This window comes from Cydia fagiglandana, chromosome 12 (assembly GCF_963556715.1).
Source record: "Cydia fagiglandana chromosome 12, ilCydFagi1.1, whole genome shotgun sequence".
NCBI classification, from domain to species: Eukaryota; Metazoa; Arthropoda; class Insecta; order Lepidoptera; family Tortricidae; genus Cydia; species Cydia fagiglandana.
Genome location: NC_085943.1, coordinates 4552192 through 4576124, shown reverse-complemented (window position 1 = coordinate 4576124; position 23933 = coordinate 4552192). Strand labels below are relative to the sequence as shown.

At 39.3% G+C, this 23933-nt stretch overlaps 2 protein-coding genes across 2 annotated transcripts; one reads left to right on the top strand and one right to left on the bottom strand.

Moving 5' to 3' along the window:
* The first annotated feature begins 215 nt into the window (after positions 1 to 215).
* Positions 216 to 5067, top strand: LOC134669449 (NAD-dependent protein deacetylase Sirt6). The gene is made up of 6 exons (XM_063527023.1): positions 216 to 410; positions 493 to 620; positions 1011 to 1253; positions 2195 to 2368; positions 4069 to 4192; positions 4279 to 5067. The coding sequence occupies exons 1-6, from the start codon at positions 345 to 347 to the stop codon at positions 4936 to 4938; spliced, it is 1395 nt and encodes a 464-aa protein (XP_063383093.1). The 5' UTR covers positions 216 to 344; the 3' UTR covers positions 4939 to 5067.
* Positions 5068 to 5544: 477 nt separating this feature from the next.
* LOC134669448 (dolichol kinase) lies at positions 5545 to 23236 on the bottom strand. The gene is made up of 9 exons (XM_063527021.1): positions 23036 to 23236; positions 22417 to 22667; positions 21574 to 21788; positions 11697 to 11885; positions 11383 to 11592; positions 10483 to 10557; positions 9638 to 9812; positions 8451 to 8528; positions 5545 to 7806 (listed from the first exon to the last, which is right to left on the bottom strand). The coding sequence occupies exons 1-9, from the start codon at positions 23167 to 23169 to the stop codon at positions 7658 to 7660; spliced, it is 1476 nt and encodes a 491-aa protein (XP_063383091.1). The 5' UTR covers positions 23170 to 23236; the 3' UTR covers positions 5545 to 7657.
* Between the last annotated feature and the right edge of the window lie 697 nt (positions 23237 to 23933).

The following is a 23933-nucleotide window of genomic DNA, read 5'->3' as shown; positions in this document are numbered from 1 at the left end:
GCGCAAATTGAGGTAAGTTGCGTAAGCAGACAAATCATACTGTATAAAATAAAATCATTCTCCCAAAATTTTATTTTACATTCAATCCCTATCTCCTTCGTTAACTTTAAGTACTTGTACTTGCGCATGTAGCTTGCGTGTGCAAGGTGTGCAAGCACATCTTGATATGCCATGTTTATGAACGCACCTTAACATATGTCAATGTGTCAAACACAAAATCTTTGTTGGTTCGCTTGTGTTTGGCGTTGAAGCGATAGTTAATAGTTTAATTAGTAGATTTCATATTCATTACTAAAATAATGAAATGAAATATGCTTTGATTTAAGTGTAAACCTTAATTCAACATGTCTTGTAATTATGCTGAGGGCTTATCACCCTATGAACACAAAGGTGTCCTAGGAATTCCTGAGGTAAACATTACATTCTATGTTGTCCTTTTATTTTTGAATTATTTCATAATTTTTAATGTCATATAATTGTTTATGATTCTAGAAATTTGATTCAATCGATACATTCAACAAGAAATGTGATCTATTGGCTCAACTCATAGATCAAAGTAAGCATGTGGTTGTTCACACTGGCGCTGGGATTAGCACTTCAGCTGGTATACCGGACTTCAGGTGAGGTCATTTATCTTGGTCCAAAATTTAGTGTATATATATAGTTCATTATACACATGACACTGCTTTACTTTGCACCATAATAAAATTGCAACAAAGAAAACAAATGTTGTTTGATGAAAACAAAATGTTTGAATGCAAATCTTCTCTATTCTTCTTCAGCAAATATGCACTCACTGTTGGGCGTTCGGCTCTCCAACTTTCCTCCACGCAGCCCGATTTCCTGCTCGTCTTCTTTTTCATGCAATCTTTTTAATATAGTTCTCCCATCTGGGTGGATTAATACCTTGTTTGATTGCAATTAGAATAAATTTACTATGCTAGTCCATTACTTTGAAGGTGACAGTAGATAATGAGTGTTACTTTCTAATTCAGCTTTTTCTCTTTCAGAGGACCAAATGGTGTATGGACTCTAGAGAAAAAAGGCAAAAAGCCCTCTATCAATGTCTCTTTTGCTGATGCAAAGCCTACAAAAACCCATCTTATCCTAAAGAAACTTGTAGAGTGTGATAAAGTACATTACATAGTGAGCCAAAACATAGATGGGTTGCATTTGAAGTCAGGGCTGCCGCGGGATTACCTCTCCGAGCTGCACGGGAACATGTTTGTTGATGAATGCAACTTATGCAAAAGGTTTGTTTGTGTATTTACTTATATTTGTTTTTTTTTTATATTTCAACAACTTTAAAACTTCTAACAGTCAAATATATGGCTTGCATTTGAAGTCAGCGCTACCAACGGAATACCTTTCCATCCTACATGGGAATGTGTTTGTTAATTAATGCAACCAGGCATAAGTTTGTTTGTGTATTTATTTACTTATATTTGAACAACTTTAGAACTTCTAACAGTCAAATTGTTAGAAGTTCTAAAGTTAACAGGCAGTTGCTTTTACGTATATCTTAGTACTTCTCCTTTAACACATTCACTGCCAGGGGGCGTGGCCTAGGAACAAACTTGTATGACGGTGAATGCACATGTGCGTTGGGGGCAGTGAATGTGTTAAGATTGCATTTATTGCGCTTTAGTATTTATAGAAATGCTAGAACAGAGCTGATTCTCAATTTCTGTTATGGTCTTCAAAGTGTTAATCCTTCCATAAACTGCATCTCCCTACTCAAGAATCTTCTTCGTCTTCCTGGCGTTATCCCGGCATTTTGCCACGGCTCATGGGAGCCTGGGGTCCGCTTGACAATTAATCCCATGATTTGACGTAGGCACTAGTTTTTACGAAAGCGACTGCCATCTGACCTTCCAACCCAGAGGGGAAACTAGGCCTTATTGGGATTAGTCCGGTTTCCTCACGATGTTTTCCTTCACCGAAAAGCGACTGGCAAATATCAAATGATATTTCGTACATAAATTCCGAAAAACTCATTGCTACAAGCCGGGGTTTGTACCCGCGACCTCCAGATTGAAAGTCGCACGCTCTTACCGCTAGGCCACCAGCGCTTGTTCTCTACTCAAGAATCTAATTAATTTAAATATATAATGATATATTATTTCTAGTACAACATTAATTAATGTAAATAATAACAAAATCAATAACATATCCCCATGCTACTTTTTGGCAGGCAATTTGTCCGGAGTGCTCCAGTGGAGACAGTGGGCAAGAAGTGCAGTGGCGTGCCATGTGCTGCGGCGCACGTATGTGGCAGGCCCTGCCGCGGGCGACTCTATGATGGTGTTTTGGACTGGGAGCATAGCTTGCCGGAGAATGATTTGCTCATGGCAGAGTGGCACTCTAGGTGAGGATACTTTATTTAAGATATGCCAAAACAATTTAACAAATTAATCATTGGTCTAAGAAAAATATTTTGTACTAATAATATATTCCCTCTCTATAATGTAGTTGGGATTAGAATTGTTTTACTCTCCCAGAGTAGGTTATTTAAATATTTAAGGAGCAAAGAATATTATTGCTCAATGAATAAATTATCTTGGATATACTTTAAGACTCGGCTGTGATAAGTTTTTCTCTGGATACTAAAATCCCATACTTTCCATTCTCACTTATGCAAAGAGTATGTAACTCTCATCTGCTCTCATGTTGACATGTATTTTTATGAAACATTTTATTAATTTAAAATTTGATTTTAAAATTTTTAAACAACAAGGCCTTATACAGGGTGATCAATCCAAATGGGTCAGTATGGAGAAGTCAGAAACTATGAGAGATAGCAAAATCTGTTCTTAGGAACCATGGCTTCGATTTTAGATTTAATAATAATGGCATTAAATTTTTTTTTTAAATCTATCATACATAACCGGGATTCGAACATGGTCAATATTCTTGTTGTTTGTTTGTATGGCAACTTTTAAACGATGCGTGATAGGTGGAAGGTGCTCGACCAAATATCATAGAGGGCCCCGAGACAAAACAAAGTACATTAAAAAAAATCAAAATGGCCGACTTTTTTTTTAATTTTTTTTAAGTTGGTTGGTTTTTCAAGTCGGGCAAGGCGAGCCTGGGGGCCCAAGATTACAATGACAAAAAAATATTTTTGGAAAAATTCAAAATGGCGGACACGGGCAAAGTAAAATTTTCAAGTAGGTTAAGCGAGCCCGAAGGGCGAGCTTCATGCCGGGAGGCCGAAGGCCGACCCCGGTGGAAGGCCGAATGCCCTGAGCCTCCACCCCTACTCTCAAAACGCGAGGCCGAAGGCCGAACTGCGTGAATTCGGTGCTTCCAAGCGTTCTACCAAGTCAACTGTATTGATGACCGAAGCCGGCAGGCCGAATCCCCCACGGCGAAGCGTCGAGGCTTGCGAATGCCGAAGGCCGAGCTCTGCGTAGGGCCGAAGGCCCGAAGCGTCACACGAGAGGGGGAAGTTGGAGCTTAAACACGACCCAACACTTTTCCTATTGGGAGTCGCTTTTTGGGCGTCGGGGTGGAGGCTTCGGGTCTTCGGCCCTCCACCGGGGCCGGCCTTCGGCCTCCCGGCCTAAAGCTCGCCCTTCAGGCTCGCTTAACCTACTTGGAAATTTGTCTTTGCCCGTGTCCGCCGCCATTTTCGATTTTTCCAAAAATATTTTTTTGACGTTGTAATCTTGGGCCTTCAGGCTCGCCGCATGCCAATTCTCAGCGCGCTCGGACCAACTTGAAAAAATAAAAAAAAAGTCGGCCATTTTGATTTTTTTTATGTACTTTGTTTTGTCTCGGGGCCCTCTATGATATTTGGTCGAGCACCCCCCACCTATCACGCATCGTTTAAAAGTTTCCATACAAACAAACAACAAGAATATTGACCATGTTCGAATCCCGGTTATGTATGATAGATTTAAAAAAAATTTGAATGCCATTATTATTAAATCTAAAATCGGAGCCATGGTTCCTAAGAACAGATTTCGCTATCTCTTATAGTTTCTGACTTCTCCATACTGACCCATTTAGATTGATCACCCTGTATAATAGATGTTGTAAATAAAATAAGTTCTATTTTTTCAGTATTGCAGACCTCAGTATATGCCTAGGAACTACTTTACAAATCATTCCAAGTGGAAACCTACCCTTAGAAACAGTTAAATATGGAGGAAAACTAGTCATCTGCAACTTGCAACCCACAAAACATGTAAGCAATAACTTCACCAATTTATTTAATACCATCTTTTTGTTATTTAGTACATAATAATTAATGTTACCATTTGACTTTTTTAGGACAACAAAGCTGACCTTGTAATAAATTATTATGTCGACGATGTTTTAGAGAAAGTTATGAACATACTTGGAATAGACATACCAACATATTCGGAGGATGAGAATCCTATGAAAAAGGCAGAATCTTCAGTAGTTGACTGGACTATAGATAGATATAGTGTTCTTACTTTAGAAAAAATGTTCAAAGCGAAATGTAAAGGGGTTAAGAAGAAACGGGTCCTTATAAAGAAACGTAGTAATAGTGATATGGGTATCAGTGCAACAAACTGTGACGATAAAGCCAAAATAATAAAAATAGTAGTAAAAGAAGAAATTGATGATGATGACAATAAAACAGAAAATGGACATGTAAATATTGTTAACGAAAATGGACAGCAAGTTAAAGTTGAAAATGAACAAAATGATGTGGATATTGTAAATGAAAATGGTCAGCATATCCAGATTGAAAATGAACAAAATAATGTAATCATGGAAAATATAATTGGACAAAACAATATTGTTGAAAATAACAAAAAATATGTGGACATTGTTAATGAAAATGTACAAAATATTGCTGTTGATAATGAATATAATGATGTGAATACTGCAAATGAAAATGGACAGCAAATAACGGTTGTGGATGAGCAAAATGACGTGGACATTGTAAATGAAAATGGATAACAACTTTTAACTGTTGAAAATGAATATAAATTTGTAGATTTAAATATTTTAAATGGAACAGGCGTGACTTAAATATACGTTAGACGCTAGAATATTATCAATCTTGGCCTTAACAATTCCTGTCGCATTTATTATGTACTACATAGGCCTCTCGCGTCGAATGATCGTTCCTACGACACGACAGTTTCTTCTCTATTTATTGTGACTTAATTTAAAAAATAATTGAAGAAATATGTTTTACAATATTTTTATTATGATAAGCTTCCAAAAAAGTCTACAAATATTTTACGTGACAGCTACATAGAAATGCATGTAAAAATAAACTGTTAATAAATAAATAAATAAATTAATCGACGACCTACCATGACATAAGTGTCTGATTTGGAATAAGGTTTCAGATGTATGTCAGTTCAGTTGGTATAGAATGTTAATGTATATCAGCGCCCTATTTATCAAAAGCTTGTAACTTGTAATACAAGTGGAAGTCCCTTTTTGACAGCTTTTGTCAGAAAGGGACAGGGAAAGCTTTTGCCGACAAAAACAGGCAAAACTGCTTTTGACTGAGCATGTTGGTCAAAAGTAGTTTTACCTGAAAATCATACCTATTTCTGGCAGAAGTTTCGTTTTTAGGGCGTAGCAAAAAAAATAACCCTAACCTACCTATCTCTGGGAACAGTTTAGTTTTTGGGCGTAGCAAAAAAAAAAACCCTAACCTACCTATCTCTGCGAGTACTTTTGACTGATAGTTACAGTCACAATTACTATTAACCAATGATTTTCAGGTAAAACTACTTTTGACCAACATGCACAGTCAAAAGCAATTTTGCCTGTTTTTGTCGGTTAAAAGTTCTTTTGACCAGTTCACACTTTTGACTGCGACATATATATTATATAAGTCTACCATTTTAATTTAACTGAGACAATTGGTAAGAAGTTATTATGGTAAGCTACGATCTGGTTGAAGGCTTGATTGCATGACATTGATTTGTATTACATTTAGTGTAAAAATGTATGAAACTTTGTACTAGAAAATCACTGTGCAACTTTTTTGCCAATGGTAGACCTAATACTAATTATGTAGTCTCAAATAAAATTATGTATGATAGTTAAACTTAATACAGGAACAATTTAAAAGAAACAACTTTTAATATTAAACAATTTTAATTAAAACAAAAATCTTTAATTTTAAAAAACGTCTTTGGTGTCATTTGGAATGTCTAATAATAAATTATAAGGTATGTACAAAAGTATAAAAAGTTTTATCAAAAACAATATCTGTCTTGATCTAACTATTTTTTTTTGGCAGCCCAAACTTAAGGAGCTTACGTTGATTTATTATATACAAAGTGGTTCTTAGAACCTTTGGTTTCCATCACCTGGATAGCTTGATACGAAAACATTGCATTTTCATTAAGTAGATATGAATTTAAGTAGATATGATTAAAAAATGTTCCATTGCAGTCTTAATTATATCACTTCTTACTTTATCACTACCAGTAAATGCTATCTGTTAGTCAGAGTAACGAAAAGAGTCTTAAAGTTATGCACATTTAATAGAGAAGTTTTACAGTGTTTACAGACGGTTGCATCGCGACTTTGGGATCTCTTTTTCGCCGGACTGAGGTCGCGGTCCAGTACGGCCGTCTGTAATGGCCTTTACTTTAGTTCACGACAAGAGGTATAGTAACATCGAGCATATTTTAATGAAAAACGATTAAATGTTGTACACTGCGCTTCAATAATATTTGAATTATTCATAACTATCGCTAATTTTGAAACAAAAGAAATTCAAACCAACTAGATTTTCTTCGGCTAACACTTTGTATGATGGGCGTCACACTCACAAATTTAATTCACAACCAAACAACCACAGCGTGTTTTGTACGTCCTGAGTACCTACTTTCATTTATCAGTGAAGTAGTTAGGTGTGGGCCAAGTGCTCGCTTTTAAAGGGGCTCCGTGAGACCCTTTTTAGGGTTCCGTACCCAAAGAGTAAAATCGGGACCATTACTAAGACTCCACTGTCCGTCTGTCTGTCTGTCACCAGGCTGTATCTCATGAACCGTGATAGCTAGACAGTTGACATTTTCACAGATGATGTATTTCTGTTGTTGCCGCTATAACAAATACTAAAAACAGAATAAAATCAATATTTAAGTGGGGCTCTCATACAACGTGATTTTTTGATAATGGTACGAAACCCTTCGTGCGCGAGTCTGACTAGCACTTGGCGGTTTTTTTATTGCCTCGGGAATATACATAGAAAGTAAAGGGCTCCACAGATGCCACACCCACAGCTAGATTAGTTCACGTTAAGGTCGTCAAGCCACTGTCCACTACTTACTAGAGACCGTGCGTGCCATCTCGTGACCTGCCGGCCTAGCCAAGGTTACAATCGCTATCGCTTCGACAACGAAAAGCATTATGTCTCTCTATCACTCTTCCATATTAGTGCGACAGTGACAGTTGCGTTGCGATCGCTACGGAGCGTAATCGATTGGCATGTTGGCTACGCGGCCCGAATCGAAAGCGAAAACAATTCGCGCTTCTAAGCAAGTGCTGCCCCCTACACTTCACGCTGGCTCTATTTCGCATTGTAGAGTCTGCCATCTAGTAGCTTAACTCTAAAAATTGAAACTATATGATGCTTCGCGTCAATGAATAGGGGCTTCTGTATGTATTCTACAGTTTATGCACACTCCCTATTACTTATTTAAATCTAGCTCATAAAGTGTGTGAACTGGAACGCGATAATATTAATCAGCGGTAGTATCAAGTTATCGACCTGGTCTGTCTTCGCTTCGACTAGGCTTGACGCTGTCGCCGCTACAGCTGTGCGGAGCACTGCGTTGTTGCAGTCCATTACATCTGGAATAGAAAAGGTATTGTAAAATAAATGTAATTTTTCGCGTTATTATTAGAGGCACACCGGATTGTCCTGCGAACTTTAAAGGGAGCCCACTGGTTGGAAAGTACCGTAACCTTCTATATGGCAGCACCAATGGTCGGAATTGATTGCCTCAAGTATTGGTTGCCACGTTTGCTGTCCCAAGGATGTACTTAGACATTATTCTAGCTGTCAGTGAACCCTTGTTCAATTAAATTAAAGGGTCAGCTACGGGCGTGTGGGACCACAGGAGCACAGAATAAGTAACAATACTACCGTACAGAAAGGACACTTCCTACAAAACCGAAGTTTGACAACGATTCAGGGTCGAATCATGATATCCCTTTCTAAGTTATGGCACTCTCTTTCGACTATTTAGGGTTGTCAAAATTTAAGTAATTATCTTATCTGTGGTCGTGCACGCAAAGGGACGTCAAGTTGTGTCAACCCTTAATAATTGCTCGGAGAAATGCTGAGCCGAAAGCAACCGAGTATGCCCGAAGTCAGGAGTGTCTCCCCACTGCCAGGAGTTGTAAGCGTCCATAAGCGACAGTATCCAATTTACCGCTGAATGGGCCGTCCGTCATATAAGGTTATTGAAAACTTACTTACAAAAATATCTTACCAAACAAACCAAGGCAGTAGACTGTAATGACCTGTGACAGTATATTGAACAACGTTCCCTCCACTGTTCGGTTTTGCCCTGAAAATAAATTAAATCTTAATAAATGTTAATTTTATATTGGTTAAATAAGAAAGTTGGCCTTAGTAAAATTTTAATACCATGCATTTCTTTTAATTTTTGCCGCCATTTTGTGAACTAGTTCCTTTTAGACAGTTGGCCATGTCTCTAGGCTAACGACTACAGAGAGCGACTGGTCGTACAAGGAAGAGTGGAGGGAACCAGATCGCGCGGTAGATCACCTAGGCGCTGGACTGACCAAATAAAATCCGCAGTGGGAAACCGCGTATCTGACTGTGCCAGACAGTCTGCCAACACGGAGATGGCGGGCGAAGAGCTTTGTCCGCCTCTACTACCGATGCGGACGCCTCACGTGACCTCGACCGCTCTGTCAAGAGCGATACGACAGAGAAGAAGACAGTTGATGTGTTCATACAGGCCCGTCTCCATATTGCGCGGCAAGCTATCGAACATTGGGTCGCGCGGCCGCCGCGCGCACGATACCGGGCCGCCGCCCCCGCGCGCCAGCTCGATCCTGGGCGCGCTCGCCCCGCGCCGCGCACACACACAACCATTCACTGTCGGTGTGTCGACGCGCGGCAAAGGAATGTTCGCGCGCAGTTGGAACGGGTGTGTATATATTTCAGTTGGCTCGCGCGACCGCATACATGGATAATGAAAAGTGTCGTACTTTAATTGAATTATCGAGTCTCCCACGGTCGAAAAGTGCTCGAGTGGAGACCACGGACTAGCAAACGCAGCGTAGGACGTCCACCCACAAGATGGACGGACGACCTTGTTAAAGCCGCCGGAAGACGCTGGATGCGGGTGGCTTCCAACCGGTACGAATGGAGGTCCAAGGGGGAGGCCTATGTTCAGCAGTGGACGTCTTATGGCTGAGATGATGAAACAATTTCTATGAAACAGTAAATGTAGTGATTATCGCAACAGATCATTTTTCTATTTGGCTATACTTCGTTCCGAATAATTAATTTTTGTGATATAATGTGGTCGATCGTCGGATCGCCTGCCGCGCGCGGCCACCGCGCATAAGTTCAAGATGGTGCCGAAATTGGCTCGCGAGCCAAAATATGTACAGGTTTGCCGCGCAATATCGAGACGCGCCTTACCATGCCATTTCGTGTGTCCGTATCTCTTGCCGAACCAGCTGGCGGCGGCGTCGCCCACGCCCACGGCCAGCACGCCGGCTAGGCGCTCCAGCGTCGGTGCTTCGCGCGGCGCGACCAGACCGAAGCCAAGGCCGCAGTACATGTAGATGGGGGTTAGCGCGAATTCGCCGCAATCCTAGCAAGAAAAATACAATTTAAACAAAGGACCTTAACTGCGTACGAAAAAAGTAAAGTATGTAGTAGGTGTTTTAATTAAAATCCAAAGCTTTAAATAATTAAACAAAGCAGAGTCACGAGACGAAAAGGAACTCACTATTTGAATCGTCGTTCGCCTCGCTACTGGGATTAATGTAACTCAATAATAGCAATATAAACAAACAATTTGTACATTTTTGGGTAGTTATAACATTTATTGGTTAACCAACCAAATACGAAACCGCCTGGATCAGGGCTATGACCGCGAAAATCGAAGTTCGCAAATCGCGGGCATTTTTCTCTGTCACTCTAATTACGCCTTCATTGGAGTAAAAGGGAAAGATCCCCGCAATTTGTGTTTTCGCGGTAGCCACTCAGTCACTGAATGACCTGACTTTAATGTACATTATTTTATCATGTAATGTTTTCATCTACCTGGCTTAAAGACCCATTTGATTTTGATTTTGTTTACTTTTATTTAAATACCTAAAGATACAGAGTAGGGTTAGACTAAAATGCTTTGATTTTTCTTTTGTGACTTGCCAATCGTTTTGAAGATAATAGTGGCAGTAAGGTAGCCTCTGGTAATATAGACAATGGACGCACAAAATACCTGATTGAATACTCAGAAAACAAACTCACAACAATACCTTTTCATCGCTGTAAACGAGGAACGCCGATTGTAATGCTGGTGAGATTGGTTCTATATTCGATTTTCTCAATGCCTGTAAAAAAGGTAAACTGATTATTTTGTGCGTCTACGCACGAAGTTACAATAAAACTAGATGAAAACCCGGCTTCGCTCTGGTAAAATAAATAATAATAATAGGTACTCATTTTGAATTGAGTAAGTAGTGTTATTTTTTTACGCTGATTCGTTTGAGCATAATTTCATTTAGTTTTACCGTCAAACGGGCTCGCGTTTATTTATAAGGATAAAAGTAACGATCTAAGGACCTCTACAGACCTCACCAATAATCGCATGCGATTTGAGTTAGCGTTACATTGCGGTATTTGATCGATCGATTGGATTCGTTGCACCTACTAAGCCGTCAAATTGTTTTGTTACAAGGTTTGTTATGTATAGTCTGTATCTTTAGGTATTTAAATGAAAGTACACAATTTGTACATTTCGGGTAGTTATAACATTTATTGGTTAACCAACCAAATACAAAACCGCCTGGATCAGTCACTGGAACTGATTTTAACCTACATTATTTGAGTCGCTTAACTTCAAACTCGGGTAAATCCATCTGTCAGATTATGCGATTTTGGTATTAAGAAAACGTAACAGGGTAGATATTTGCTGAGAGGGTCCAATTGATTTACCCGAGTTTGAAGTTAAGCGACACATTTGATCATGTAATGTTTTCAATTTCATCTACCCTCAACTGGCTTAAGGAGCCATTTGAAGTAGATTTTGTTTCCTTTTATTTAAATACCTAATAAAGATACAGAGTATAGAGTCTTACACGATTACGAATGGAGCCCTTAACATAAATATATTATACTTAGTTACCATGTAGTTACATAGTTAATAGTAAAGTTACCTCAATTAAAATGAGTAGTCCAAACCCAATGCCAGCCGCCATCTCCATAAGTCTGAGGTCCAACAATATCCCCGTAGTGAATACCGCAGCAGCTAGCAGATGGAACGCTTTCCTTGTGACCGTGGTAGCCTTTATCGCTGTTTTAGTACGCAATACTAGCACAAATACAGCGACTAATACTAGGCACGCCCAAAGAGCTATTAGTTTTACCTGAAATTGATGGTAGATTAGATTAGTACCAATAATTATGGGTCAATTTATTGTAAATCAGCGTGAAAATTTAGATCTGTTGAGTAAAATACCAAAATACTTACTCTCGTCGGATGAATGAAGATAAATATGAATAATTCGGGTATACAAGTCACTCCAAGTAATGCATATAGTTGTATGACCGCAAACGCTGCAGCGGCGGTCAAGATGTAAATCAGCAATTTAACCGTTCTAGAGTCTTTTTTCAAAAAATATAAGGCTGTAACAATTAACCCCACTGTTGATAACACTGTCTGAAAATTGCGAAATAAATTAGCTTAGACTTTTAATACAGTGTAATTTTTTGATAAAAGTAGGTACAGTCGCCATCAGATATACCGGAGCTGCTAAGACGCTCACAAATATCTGAACGCGCCTCTATGGTCAAGGCGTTAAGGCTTGGCCACATACAGAGCGCGACGCAGCGCCGCGTCCGCGCCGCGTCCACGCCGCGCGACCGCGGCACATGCTAACAGGTTACCGACGTCAAACAGACTGCGTCCCGCCGGTATCACGCCCCGCTTCTGTCGCGCCCCGCGCCGCGCGGCCCCTTGCGTCCGCGCGGCGCGTGCGCAGCGCTGCGCCGAGCGAACGCGGCGGCCCGCCGCGTCACGCAAGGTCACATCAGTAGGATCGGACGTTAGGCAGCGAGCGGTGCGCCGCGTTCCCGCGCGGCCGCGCCGCGTTCACGCGCGCCTTGAGGGCGTGTTGAGAGCGTGAGGCCGGCGCGATCGGCGCGCGCCCTGTTTGACCAGGCTTCGCGTCGGCATCACGCGGCGCGGACGCGGCGCTGCGTCGCGCTCTGTGTGTGGCCAAGCCTTTAGAGTGCGTGTTCAGATATTGTGAACACCTTGGCCGCTCCAATGTATCTGATGGTGACTGTACAGACATGATTTTAATATATTTAAATTCATACTAATTTACATAAATTAATGTACATAACTTATTATACACCGTGAAATTTTAGTGGTTGTTTTCCCGCAACGAAATGATTCTGCTATCGATATACAGTCGATGTGTAATATTTTTTTTAAATAATGTTATGAAATGCCAGATTTATAAATGTGTCGATCGAAACTCGAAAGTGACCTAACACCAGTAGTAGCACTGCAGTAGTACCTACCTAATTCTTTTGAGTGAATGAAACAAAATAACCTAAAAAGTAAGTAGTTCCATTTATTTTTCCTTCACACATTTTACGTGCAGTTAGTTTGCAGATCCTTAAAAGTAAACATAACAAGTTAAGATCAAGCTTTTAATGATCAAAAACTTAAACAAACACTTAAACTTCCCGATACCGCAATAATTGTTCGAACTGCAATCCGCCACGTTCAATACACAATCACCTCTGCCCTGTGCATGTGCTGGCGTTTGAAACTGCCCGTGATTAAGCAGCCGCTGTGTTGCGGCGACAATTGTTAGTCCGTGTGGAACTTGGGGGTTTAAAATCCCCCGAAGACGCAGCGACTGTAAATGGTCCGGTTCCGCGTAAAGTCGCCGGGCGGCGGCGTGGGAGTCGTAGTTAGCCCTAGCGTAACAATACAGCTGCACCATCGCGACGTACTCTAAATTAGAATATTCGTAATGTCGATCCATTTTACTAGAAATAGCTGTGATGACATTGACAGGATCTGTTATCACATTAGTAAAATAAGCGAAGAGGATGTAATTATTCGATTTACCAAAGTTGACACAACGTAATGGCAATCATCAAACTAATAAAAAGGTTTTATTTCAACTGTTAATCGTGAAGGAACAGTCTCAGTAAATTTTAATTTCAGTTGTCAAACAGTAAAGCACTCATAGCCTGTTACACAGTTTAAAAAAGTAACATGTACTTCTTCTTCTTCTTCTTCTTTTATTTTAGTGGCGGTCTGGCCAAACTAGTTGGCACAAATTTGCCAATGTCAAGTGTTTTGATGTGTACACCTGCGAACAAAGGACAACACAGACAAATACCCACGCCCGCACAGGACAAGGGCCACTACACGTTTTGTTTTAGCAAAGTAAAACAAAGGTGAGTGATTAGTTCAATTGCAGACGACACAAATATTATATAATCTCTTATGCCAAATTAGAGAGATACTATAATACAATGTTATTTTTCCTCAGAAACCTGGCAAGAATCCGGAATATTTTTTTATTTTCGGTGAGGCATAATAAGGACATAGATTTAATAGGGAGGGGTATTTTTAATTTTGTTAAGACAGAGTATAAATTAAAGAAGGGTGAGTTACGAGGGCAGTTAAAAAGAATCCCACCAAAAACATAAATGTAAAAAAGGAGAGCCAAGTTCAATACAAAAATTATGCTTGGCTGTGGGGCTCGCCGCAAAAAGAATGGAGATCTAAATGAGTGCCACTGCCAAGTTCTATGCAAAATCCAAATATGTATTTATAGGAACAAAATAACATTATAAACAAGTATTAAACTCTATTTCTTTGCTTTATTGGATACCTATAACAATTGCTGTTATTTAAAAAAATGTGAGATCTTAAAGCAGGTTAGATTTGACTTGGCCAGTTTTCATTATATCAATCATTTTATATATATTGTAATTCTGATAAAACCTGGCCAAGCCAAATCTAACCTACTTTAAGATCTCACATTTTTTTAAATAACAGCAATTGTTATAGGTATCCAATAAAGCAAAGAAATAGAGTTTAATACTTGTTTATAATGTTATTTTGTTCCTATAAATACATATTTGGATTTTGCATAGAACTTGGCAGTGGCACTCATTTAGATCTCCATTCTTTTTGCGGCGAGCCCCACAGCCAAGCATAATTTTTGTATTGAACTTGGCTCTCCTTTTTTACATTTATGTTTTTGGTGGGATATCAATACTTTTTGTGAAGAAAACTAGGCAGGTATTGAGATTTAATGTTTTTTCTTGTGTTTCCGCTGTATGGTTTTTACTTCTGTTCTTTGTATAATTATGTGGTGCCGCGCGCCGCCGACGACACACCGTTGGCCGGTTGTTTAGAGCGTATTACAAGTTTTTTGTATGGGGACACCACTTATTTTTTGACTAAACTTTATTTTAATATAGCAAATATAATAATACATATATTGGGGTAGTTTCAAATATCTGCTTGTAACTGTTCCAACGCTACAATAAAAAAATATTTTTTTGTATGGGGACCCCCCCTATTTTGTAACTTCTTTTTATTTTTAGATTTTTTCCTACGCTTACACACAATAACCGAGCTGGATTCCAAATTTCATCCTTCTAGGTCATCTGGAATTAGGTTAGGTTTAGGTACTTATATGTCAGTCCCAATAAAAAATGGTTTTTTTTGTATGGGGACCCCCCCTATTTTTAAACTTTATTTTATTTTTAGATTTTTTCCTACGGTTACACACAATAACCGAGCTGGATTCCAAATTTCATCCTTCTAGGTCATCTGGAAGTAGGTTAGGTTTAGGTACTTATATGTCAGTCCCAATAAAAAGTGTTTTTTTTGTATGGGGACCAACCCTATTTTTTTACTTTATTTTATTTTTAGATTTTTTCCTACGGTTACACACAATAACAAAGCTGGATTCCAAATTTCATCCTTCTAGGTCATCTGGAAGTAGGTTAGGTTTAGGTACTATAAGTCATAAGTCAGTCTTAAAATTTACGACTTTTTGACCTTCATACCTTTATAACCGTTTGAGCTAGCTTCATGAAATTTGGGCTTCTAGATATCCTTATGGATATAATTAAACACACGTAGTTTTATGTGTTTACGTCAAAGATGTTTTGAGTTATAGAAGGGTCAAAAGTGGCACCAAGTGGTTTGTGTAATATTACACTCGGCGCTGGCTAGCCAGTTCCTTTGCTTGAACTTGGCTTGACACGCTGCCGCGTGTCTAGATATGGTCCAGTGTACCGACTTCCATATTGCAGTCACACATAGGGGAGTCCCTGAGCTTGAAGCGATGCAAGAGTTCTGGCGAAGAATAAAAACCCAAGCGGAGTCTAATAATGATACTGGTGTGCCTTTTAGAGAGAGATCGATTTTTAAAAATCCAAGGACGAGAGGGTATCAAGGGTTGAATATACGAGTAAAAACATTTTTTGACGATTTCCATCGTACGGACCAATTTTTAAACATTGTTTTCTTAGGGATACAGACTAACCCCCTTATTCATAAACGTTTACTAAAGTTAGCAAGCCGATAATAATCGTTTGTCCCTTTCCATCATACCAATACGTCGGAAAGGGACAAACGATTATTATGGGCTCATCAACTTTAGTAAACGTTTATGAATAAGGGGGTAAGTCCGAGGGGAAGATTTTAAAAAAGGAATCATTTCCGCGTAGAACAGCTTCTTTTGCAGCCTGGTCTGCTAGTTCGTTACCTAAAATGCCGCAGTGGCTCGGAATCCATCCAAAATATATGTCCAAATTGGCTAACCGACAGGAGAAAATTTCTTTTTTAATTTGAGCTATTAGGTAATTACGAGCACAATTTAAGAAAGGTCTAGAGGAAATTGCCTGAAGGGCACTTAAACAATCAGTGAAAATAACAGATTTAGGGAGATTACTAGAGAGTATATATTTGATTGCCGCCCAAATGGCCAAGCATTCACCAGTAAAAACAGAGCACTCAGGGGGGAGTTTATATTTTATTGAGAGATTTAACGAAGGGCACACTACAGCACAGCCTACACAACCAAGGTCCGAGAGTTTAGAGGCATCAGAATAAAAAAATATATAATCTGGGAAGTTATCGTGTGCAAATTTATTAAATTTCGAATTTGGATGTAGCGAATTTTTATTAATGCCGCAATCTAAAATTACATTAGGAAGGAGAATAAGGGATTCAAACGGAACCGAGTATATAGGGAGTGAGGGGTATCTTTGAATGGGGGCTCTGAGAGATGAAATTTTTTCTAAGCTGAGGACTAAATTAGGTTTAGACTTCTTGCTCCAATAAGGTTTAGTGTTACAATAATTTTGCAGCAATTTCAATTTGGGGATAAGGGGATGTGATGATAAACAAACTGTGCGGGATAAGAAGCGATCTGCTAAAAGCTTCCGCCTGAGATCTAGAGGAGGGTCTACACTCTCCACTAGGATTGCCTTCTTGGGAGAGTTTCTCATGCACCCTAATACAATTCTAAGCGCCTTCAATTGTATTTTTTCTAGAACTTTAAGAGCTTCGACACTACAAGGTTCAAATATGAAAGTACCAAAATCCAGGTGGGACCTAATGAAAGCATTATATAGAAGTTTTTGAGAATAAGGATGAGCACCCCACCACGCGCCCGAGAGGGCTCTAAGCATGTTAATGTTTTTTTCACATTTTTTAGCTACATAATTTAGATGTTGAGCACCCTTAAGTTGACGGTCAAAAATAACGCCTAAGAATTTTACAGTCTCTGAGAGAGGAATTGATTCATTGTCAAAAAGAAATAGTGTTTGAGGGGAGCTTCTGGCTCTAGAGAAAATAATAGCTGAGCTTTTTGATGGAGAGAGAGAAAGACCATGAGAAGAAAGCCACGTTTGGAGAGAGATAAGGGCTGTGTTAATTTTATTAGTGGCTAATTGTGGAGATTTGTCATTACAATAAATAACCAAGTCGTCCGCATATTGCAGAATTTTACAATGTAAATTTACAGATTTGTCAAGGTCCATAGTATATAAGTTATAAAGGAGAGGGCTGAGGACCGAACCCTGAGGTAGTCCCTTCCATAGACATCTTTTCCCCAAGACATTACCCTGCCATCTTAATATAATTGTCCTCTCCAAAAGAAGATTAGACACGAAGCAAACAACCTTTGAAGGAATTCCTATCTGAGACATCTTGTTTTTAAGGACTGAAAGCATGACATTATCGTAAGCTGAGGAGATATCCAAGAACACAGCAGCAACACACTCATTTCTTGAGAAAGCAAGTCTAATGTCAGTTGACAGAATAGCATGACTATCGGAAACACTTTTACCCTTGCGAAAGCCGAATTGAAAACGAGATAATAAGTTATTATTTTCAATATACCAGTCAAGACGATTTTTCAAAAGATGTTCAGTAATTTTGCATAAGGTGGATGATAAAGCTATGGGACGGTATGAAGAGGCAAGATCTGAATTTTTACCCGGTTTCAGAATGGGAATTACATACTGTTCCTTCCAGGAGTCTGGGATAACACCATTGTCAAAAAAGCAATTAATTAGCGATAGGAAATAAGAAGTCGCCTCAGCGCCCGCTTTAGAAAGAAATGAGTAAACCACACCGTCAGGACCTGGAGAAGAGTCGGGAAGACAGTCAAGTACGCATCGGAGTTCAGAGATAAAAAAGGGATTAGAAAGAAAATTATCTGGCAAAGAGGTAGACGAAGAGACAGAAGATGGAATTTCAGAAAAATTCGGAGCATAAGGAGGAGCCAATTTATTAAGAAAGTCGTCTAGCCAGGGAGGATTATTAGAAAAAGACGGAGGAGGGGCAGAGGGCCCCGCACATCGAAATATTTTAATTTTATTCCAAACAATGGTGGGATGAGTGGCAGGAGATATAGACTCACAGAAATTATTCCACCCAATTCTTTTTTTTTTAATTAGTACCTTCCTGCACTTGGCCTGGATTTGTTTGAGCAAAATAAAATTTTCTTTATTAATGTTGTTGCAATATGTTTTTTCGGCATTTTTGCGTGCTTTAACTATTGAAGTGCATTCTGGGTCCCACCAAGGGAGGGAGGGACGCCTGTTTTTGGAAATATTTTTTTTTAAAGGGATGGATTCTTCCGCCGAGAGAAGTACAGATTTTTTAAAAAGAAGGTAGACATCTAGACAATTTGTTGAAGAGACAACAGGTAGATCAGCAATTTTGTTACCTAGTGAAGAAGAAAACAGCGACCAATCAGCTTTTAAAAGATTAAATTTTTGAAGAGGAGGAGTCGAAGATGGCAGGGGGCAGTCCATAGAGATGGTGATGGTGATGGGGAGGTGATCACTACCATAAGACGATTGAGAGACTTCCCACGCAGCTATAGAAGTTAAGGCCGGAGAACAAATAGACAAGTCTACCGGAGATGAATTCTGTGTTGGGGATATACGACGAGTTGAACTACCATCATTTAAAACACAGAGGTTGTCATGGTCTAGAAGTTCTACAATTTTGCTACCAGAGGGGTCAGGAGAAAGAGATCCCCATAGGGGGCTGTGTGAGTTGAAGTCACCTAGCACAAGAATGGGAGGGGGAACGTTAGAAAGGAGGGACCAAAAGGACGAAATGATTCTAGGAGAAGGGTGAGGGATATATACAGAAAGGAAGCTAATATTTAAGACTCGAGCGGCTGTCACGTAAATATGCGGTTTGTTAATAAGAGAAATTTGTTGATAGTCTAAACCGTTCTTAATAAGAAGGCAACAACCAGCTGAGCCTTTGGGGCAATCCTGTCTGAGGCATGTATAGCCCTGTAAGCGAAATGAGAAAGAAGGTTTTAACCAGGTTTCTGAGAGAGCAATGACAGAAGGTTTATGTTTATTACATAAATATAATAAATCAGATTTATTCTTATTTACACTTCTAATATTCCATTGGAGAATCGAAATAGCCATACTACCCTTTAGGTAGAAGAGAGGAGAGAAGTTTCAAATAATCGGCAGCGTTGGACGGTAGTAAATTATTTTTCACCAAAAATTCTACAGCTAAAGAAACAATCGAAGAGATTATGTATGAGATGTTAGTATCTGTGCCAGAGGGGCCAGATGAAGGTGACTCTTGAGGATGGACACCGGGTTCACGGTTTTCACCAGACAGGCAGACACCATTGCCCGGAAGGGGCGTGTTATATCCAGATATTATGTCGTTATGAGCCCTACGGTCATAGCCAGGGGAAAGAGGAGCATGTGGTCTCCTCAGCGTAACCACTGTTTCCTTGTAGGAAGTAGAGGGGTGGGCAGAAGACGGGTTCTTGACTACAGCACTATAAAGAGGTTTATTTTTCGGATGCTTTTTCTCCGCCTCAGAGTAAGAAACACCTTCCTCCGACATGGTGATTTTTATGTTTTTTTGTCTGTTGAACTCAGTACAATTTTTGTCAGTTGCCATATGTCGACCTAGACAATGCAAGCAGGATACATTTGCTTCTTCTACCTTACACTCAGAGGCTTCATGAGGCTGGGCACACTTTGCACAGCGTGGTCGAGAGCGGCAATGAGCCTTTACATGGCCAAACCGAAGGCATCTGAAACATTGGATTGTGGGCAGATTGTAGGGGTCTACCTCTAGCGAGCAATGAAATAGAAAAACCCTTGAAGGGAGCGCCTGACCGTCAAAAGTAACCACCACTTTTTCTGAGGGCATCCATTGAATAGCCCCATCATTGGGATCCTTGGTTTTGTAATTAATGCGACGAGCCTTTATGGCTTTGCCAAATCCTTGAGGCGAGACAATAAGGGAAGGGAGTTCCTCATTTGTAAACTCTTTAGGAATGTATTTAACAACCCCTATGCGAGAGATATGAAAAGTTGGGATAAAAGCTTTGTATCCATCTATTAGCTGTGAATTCAAAAAGGAATTGGCACTGTCACTTGTTTGAAACTCAACCGACATTTTATTGCGCCCTACTTTCTTAACACCGCCTTCTTTAATACCTTTTACACCGGTCTGATATAATAGTTGTCCGAACTTCACTTGATTCAAGAAGGTTTCTGATGAGTCCTTAGTAACATGTACAATAAATGGACCTAAGTCTGACACTAAGTAGTTATTCCTATGGGGAGTAGGGGGGGTTCTCATAAAACTGTTTGAATCTGAGAGAGAGTTTTGGGGGACCTCCATAGGGGTCACAAGATTTTGGGAAGGGTCGGGAGAGCCACCCGCTGCTTCCTGTTCCAGTTGAATGGAATCTGATGAATTATGGAACTGAGATAGAGGCAGCTGCGATTCTTGGGAAGGGCCGGGGGAGCCTCCGGCTGCTTCATGTTCCAGTTGAATGGAATCTGATGAATTATGGTACTGACCTAGAGGCAGCAGCGAATCTTGGGAAGGGCCGGGGGGGCCACCGGTTGCTTCATGTTCCGTTTGAGTGGAATCTAGTGAATTTAGGGACTGAGATAGAGGCAGGTGCGATTCTATACCGGCAGACATGATAGAATTCATTTCATTAGAGCCTTTATTCAGGGTGGTCATCTGCTTGGCACAGGGGGCCTCATCATCTGAATTGGATTCAGCGCGGTCTCTTTTGCGGGGAGTCGATTCTACTACATCCACGTGAACGGCTGGTGACGGCGGATTCGAAACAACCACGAATTCATCCGGAGGTTTCCCGGGGTCAAACGTGTTTGACGACATCATGTCGTCACGGAAAAGGTGGCAAGTACCTCACATGAAAGTAATTGCCACCCTTCCCACTGTTTCCACTTACCAAATGTTAGATAACGCTACCACACAGATAAACAACAAACACAAAACGATCACGCACAAAAAACACAAAAAAAACCACAGAATTCTCCTGATTTCCAAATATTTTTTCGTCTCCACAACGTGCTCGAACGATGGCCGGAAGCGGAAAAAACACATGTACTTGTTTATTTGTTTATCTGTTTACAATATCGGGAACTGTCGTCGACTTGCAGTTTTAGTGTGTTACTATTGTTTTTCGCTTGTTCGAGTTTAGGTAATTTTTTTGTAATTTTTTTTTTTTTTTGGAAAACAGTCTATTTATAAGTTTGTCTATCATAATTCGAAAGTACTACCTATAGCAAATCGCCCTGCCGCGGGAAAACAACCACTAAAATTTCACGGTGTATGTACATATAAGTTATGTAAAATGTTTATATCATACTACATTGAAGCAATCTTTAAATTCCAAGATAATTTGAAACGTCAATATAAGTATCAGTACAAATAAATTCAATCCTCCAAGAAACAAAGGATAGGAATTTCAACCATCGAATTGATTTTTGAATTATAAACAAAAAAAAAAAAAACTTTTCGCACAACTTACAATAACAACACTATTCACAAGATCCACATCAGTGCCTTTATCTCCCAGATTACACATAGTCTGGGCCACCAACACAGTACCCGAGATCACTGCGCTCTGTGCAACAATCACTGCCTCTCCGAGAGTAAACGTTTTGGGATATGCCAGTAAATGTTGAAGTAATGCACAGAAGATGAATGGTGATGGTAGAGCAAAGAACAGTACGAATAGTGTGTCTGAAAGAGAAGATTTACTCAATAGCAGTAACAAATTTACAGTAGGTAAATTAACTTAATTTGGTGGGGGTTTTATTACAGTCTGGGTATACTAGTTTTGACAGTAACAGCAAAATAAAAAAACTATACTTAACCCGCTTTTAAGAGACTTATAAGACTAGCATAACAAAAAGTTAATTATATTTGTCTCAAATATTTTTTTTAACAAATAATCTACTTAAGATTGTAAGGCCCACAGTCACAGTCCTACCAAAGTACTAATTACTTCAATGCAATTTACACTATTTTCATTAGAACAAGGTTGCATTTTATTTGATACATTCAATTTCAAAACAACATAAAGTCAACCATATATTATCCTTCACTATTGATTTCAAATTCATAACCTTAGCCAATTTTTTTGTGTTGTGGGCCTTAGGTGGTTAAGACTATGTATGTATGTATCGAGCCCATTCCCACTTGTCAGATATCTAGCCGGTTATTAATCGGATGTCCCAGTTGCAGGCAAATATGTGTCGGACAAGTGTGAACAGTTAAAAAAAAAAGGTTCTGCCACTGGGAAATCCAATTAAAATCCGGGCCCGACATCCGACAAGTTGGAACGGGCTCTAAATGTATAATACACTACCTTCTTTAACAACATTGTAAACCAGTGCACTTGTTATCAATCCGGATACCAAGCAACCTGCCCCCAAGCCTGTAGTTAGCGCCAAGCTCGTAATAGATATAAAAATATGAAACAATATATTATAAAACAAGAGTCCAATGGACACACATGTTGCTAGCTTATATGCTGGCGACACTTCATACTGAAGGCTATAGACAATTAATACTGTTGGCAGAAGAGTGAAACACCATAGTCCATTTGCTCCTGCCGGCCTGAAAAAAAAATCATGACAAATGATTTTCTCAAGCATTTTTCATGGATAATTCTGTAAAAAAAAATATATATAAAAGGTACTCTATTTCTATTAAATTAAAGTTTAGTTCTGCTTATTACAAACAACATATACATATTACAAACAAAAAATAATATATATTTTGAGTGCATGTAAATGAAGTTCAGTCATATACTTTGATTTTAGTGAACTTTGACCAGATCAGATAAAGATAATATTAATAATTTATAACAAATGCGCTTAAATCATAACTTTAACTGCGGTGCATAATTTCGATAAAGTTACCAAAAACTGACCGTAGAATATCGTATAATCATCCACTTAGAAGATAATATTTATACAACTTACCTAGTATTTATCTGAGCCGCTTGTAAATTCTGTGTTACTAAGTTGTCGTACTTTGACAAAGGTTTCAAACACTTTTTGTCAATGACTTTATGCGACAAATTAAGTAATTGATAAAATTTTGATGTAGAATCCATTTGTAATTATTAATTAAATTAAATTTAAATAAAGGGAAATACCGGAGCTAGGGAACATTATTATGACAGTTCGGTTCGAGTCAAATTATGAGTCAAATAGTCATGTTGACGTTTTAAAGGTATGTTCGTAATTTGTTAGTTTTGAGTTATGATTAATAAACGACCTTATTGACCTCTTGACCAAATCTTAACAGACCTATGGAAGCAAAGAATATAATACATGGAGGACGCAGCTATTTGTTAGGCAGAGACAGAATTATACAATTCGCTGCATCTTTAGCGGCTTTAGCACCTTCTATTCTTCTATTTTTCTGTGAGTACCCGAAACTAATACCACGAAACCCGAAATTCACAAATTGCGGTGATCTTTCCCTTTTACTCCAAAGAAGGCGTAGAATAACGGAGAAACATGCTCGCAATTTGCGAACTTCGTAGCCCTCAGCGGCTACCGTGAAAACCGAAATTTGCAAATTGCGGGGATCTTTCTCTTTTACTCCAACGAAGGAGTAATTAGAGTGACAGAGAAAAATCCCCACAATTTGCGAACTTCGATTTTCGCGGTTATAGCCCTGGCCTTATGATTTTTTTAGTATAGTAACACTAGCCGGATGCGTCATTTCTCTGCTCTTCGCCCCTCCCAAGCACACCCAGTGTTGCCAGATGGTCACAAAAGTCACATTTTTCGTGACTTTTCGCCTTCTCGTGTGACACGTGCGTGACTTACGATCTTGAGGCAATTTTTGTGACTTTTTAAGCTAGTCGAA

What these genes read in the sequence shown, in the direction of transcription:
- LOC134669448 (XM_063527021.1), bottom strand. Translation starts at nt 23,169, where the DNA reads ATGGATTCTACATCAAAATTTTATCAATTACTTAATTTGTCGCATAAA. An exon ending in GACTACTCATTTTAATTGAG is followed by an intron (nt 10,558 to 11,382) that starts GTAACTTTACTA and finishes CCTTTTTTACAG; the next exon opens with GCATTGAGAAAATCGAATAT. An exon ending in CTACTGCCTTGGTTTGTTTG is followed by an intron (nt 7,807 to 8,450) that starts GTAAGATATTTT and finishes TTTCTATTCCAG; the next exon opens with ATGTAATGGACTGCAACAAC.
- LOC134669449 (XM_063527023.1), top strand. Translation starts at nt 345, where the DNA reads ATGTCTTGTAATTATGCTGAGGGCTTATCACCCTATGAACACAAAGGT. An exon ending in GAATGCAACTTATGCAAAAG is followed by an intron (nt 1,254 to 2,194) that starts GTTTGTTTGTGT and finishes ACTTTTTGGCAG; the next exon opens with GCAATTTGTCCGGAGTGCTC. An exon ending in ACTTGCAACCCACAAAACAT is followed by an intron (nt 4,193 to 4,278) that starts GTAAGCAATAAC and finishes TGACTTTTTTAG; the next exon opens with GACAACAAAGCTGACCTTGT.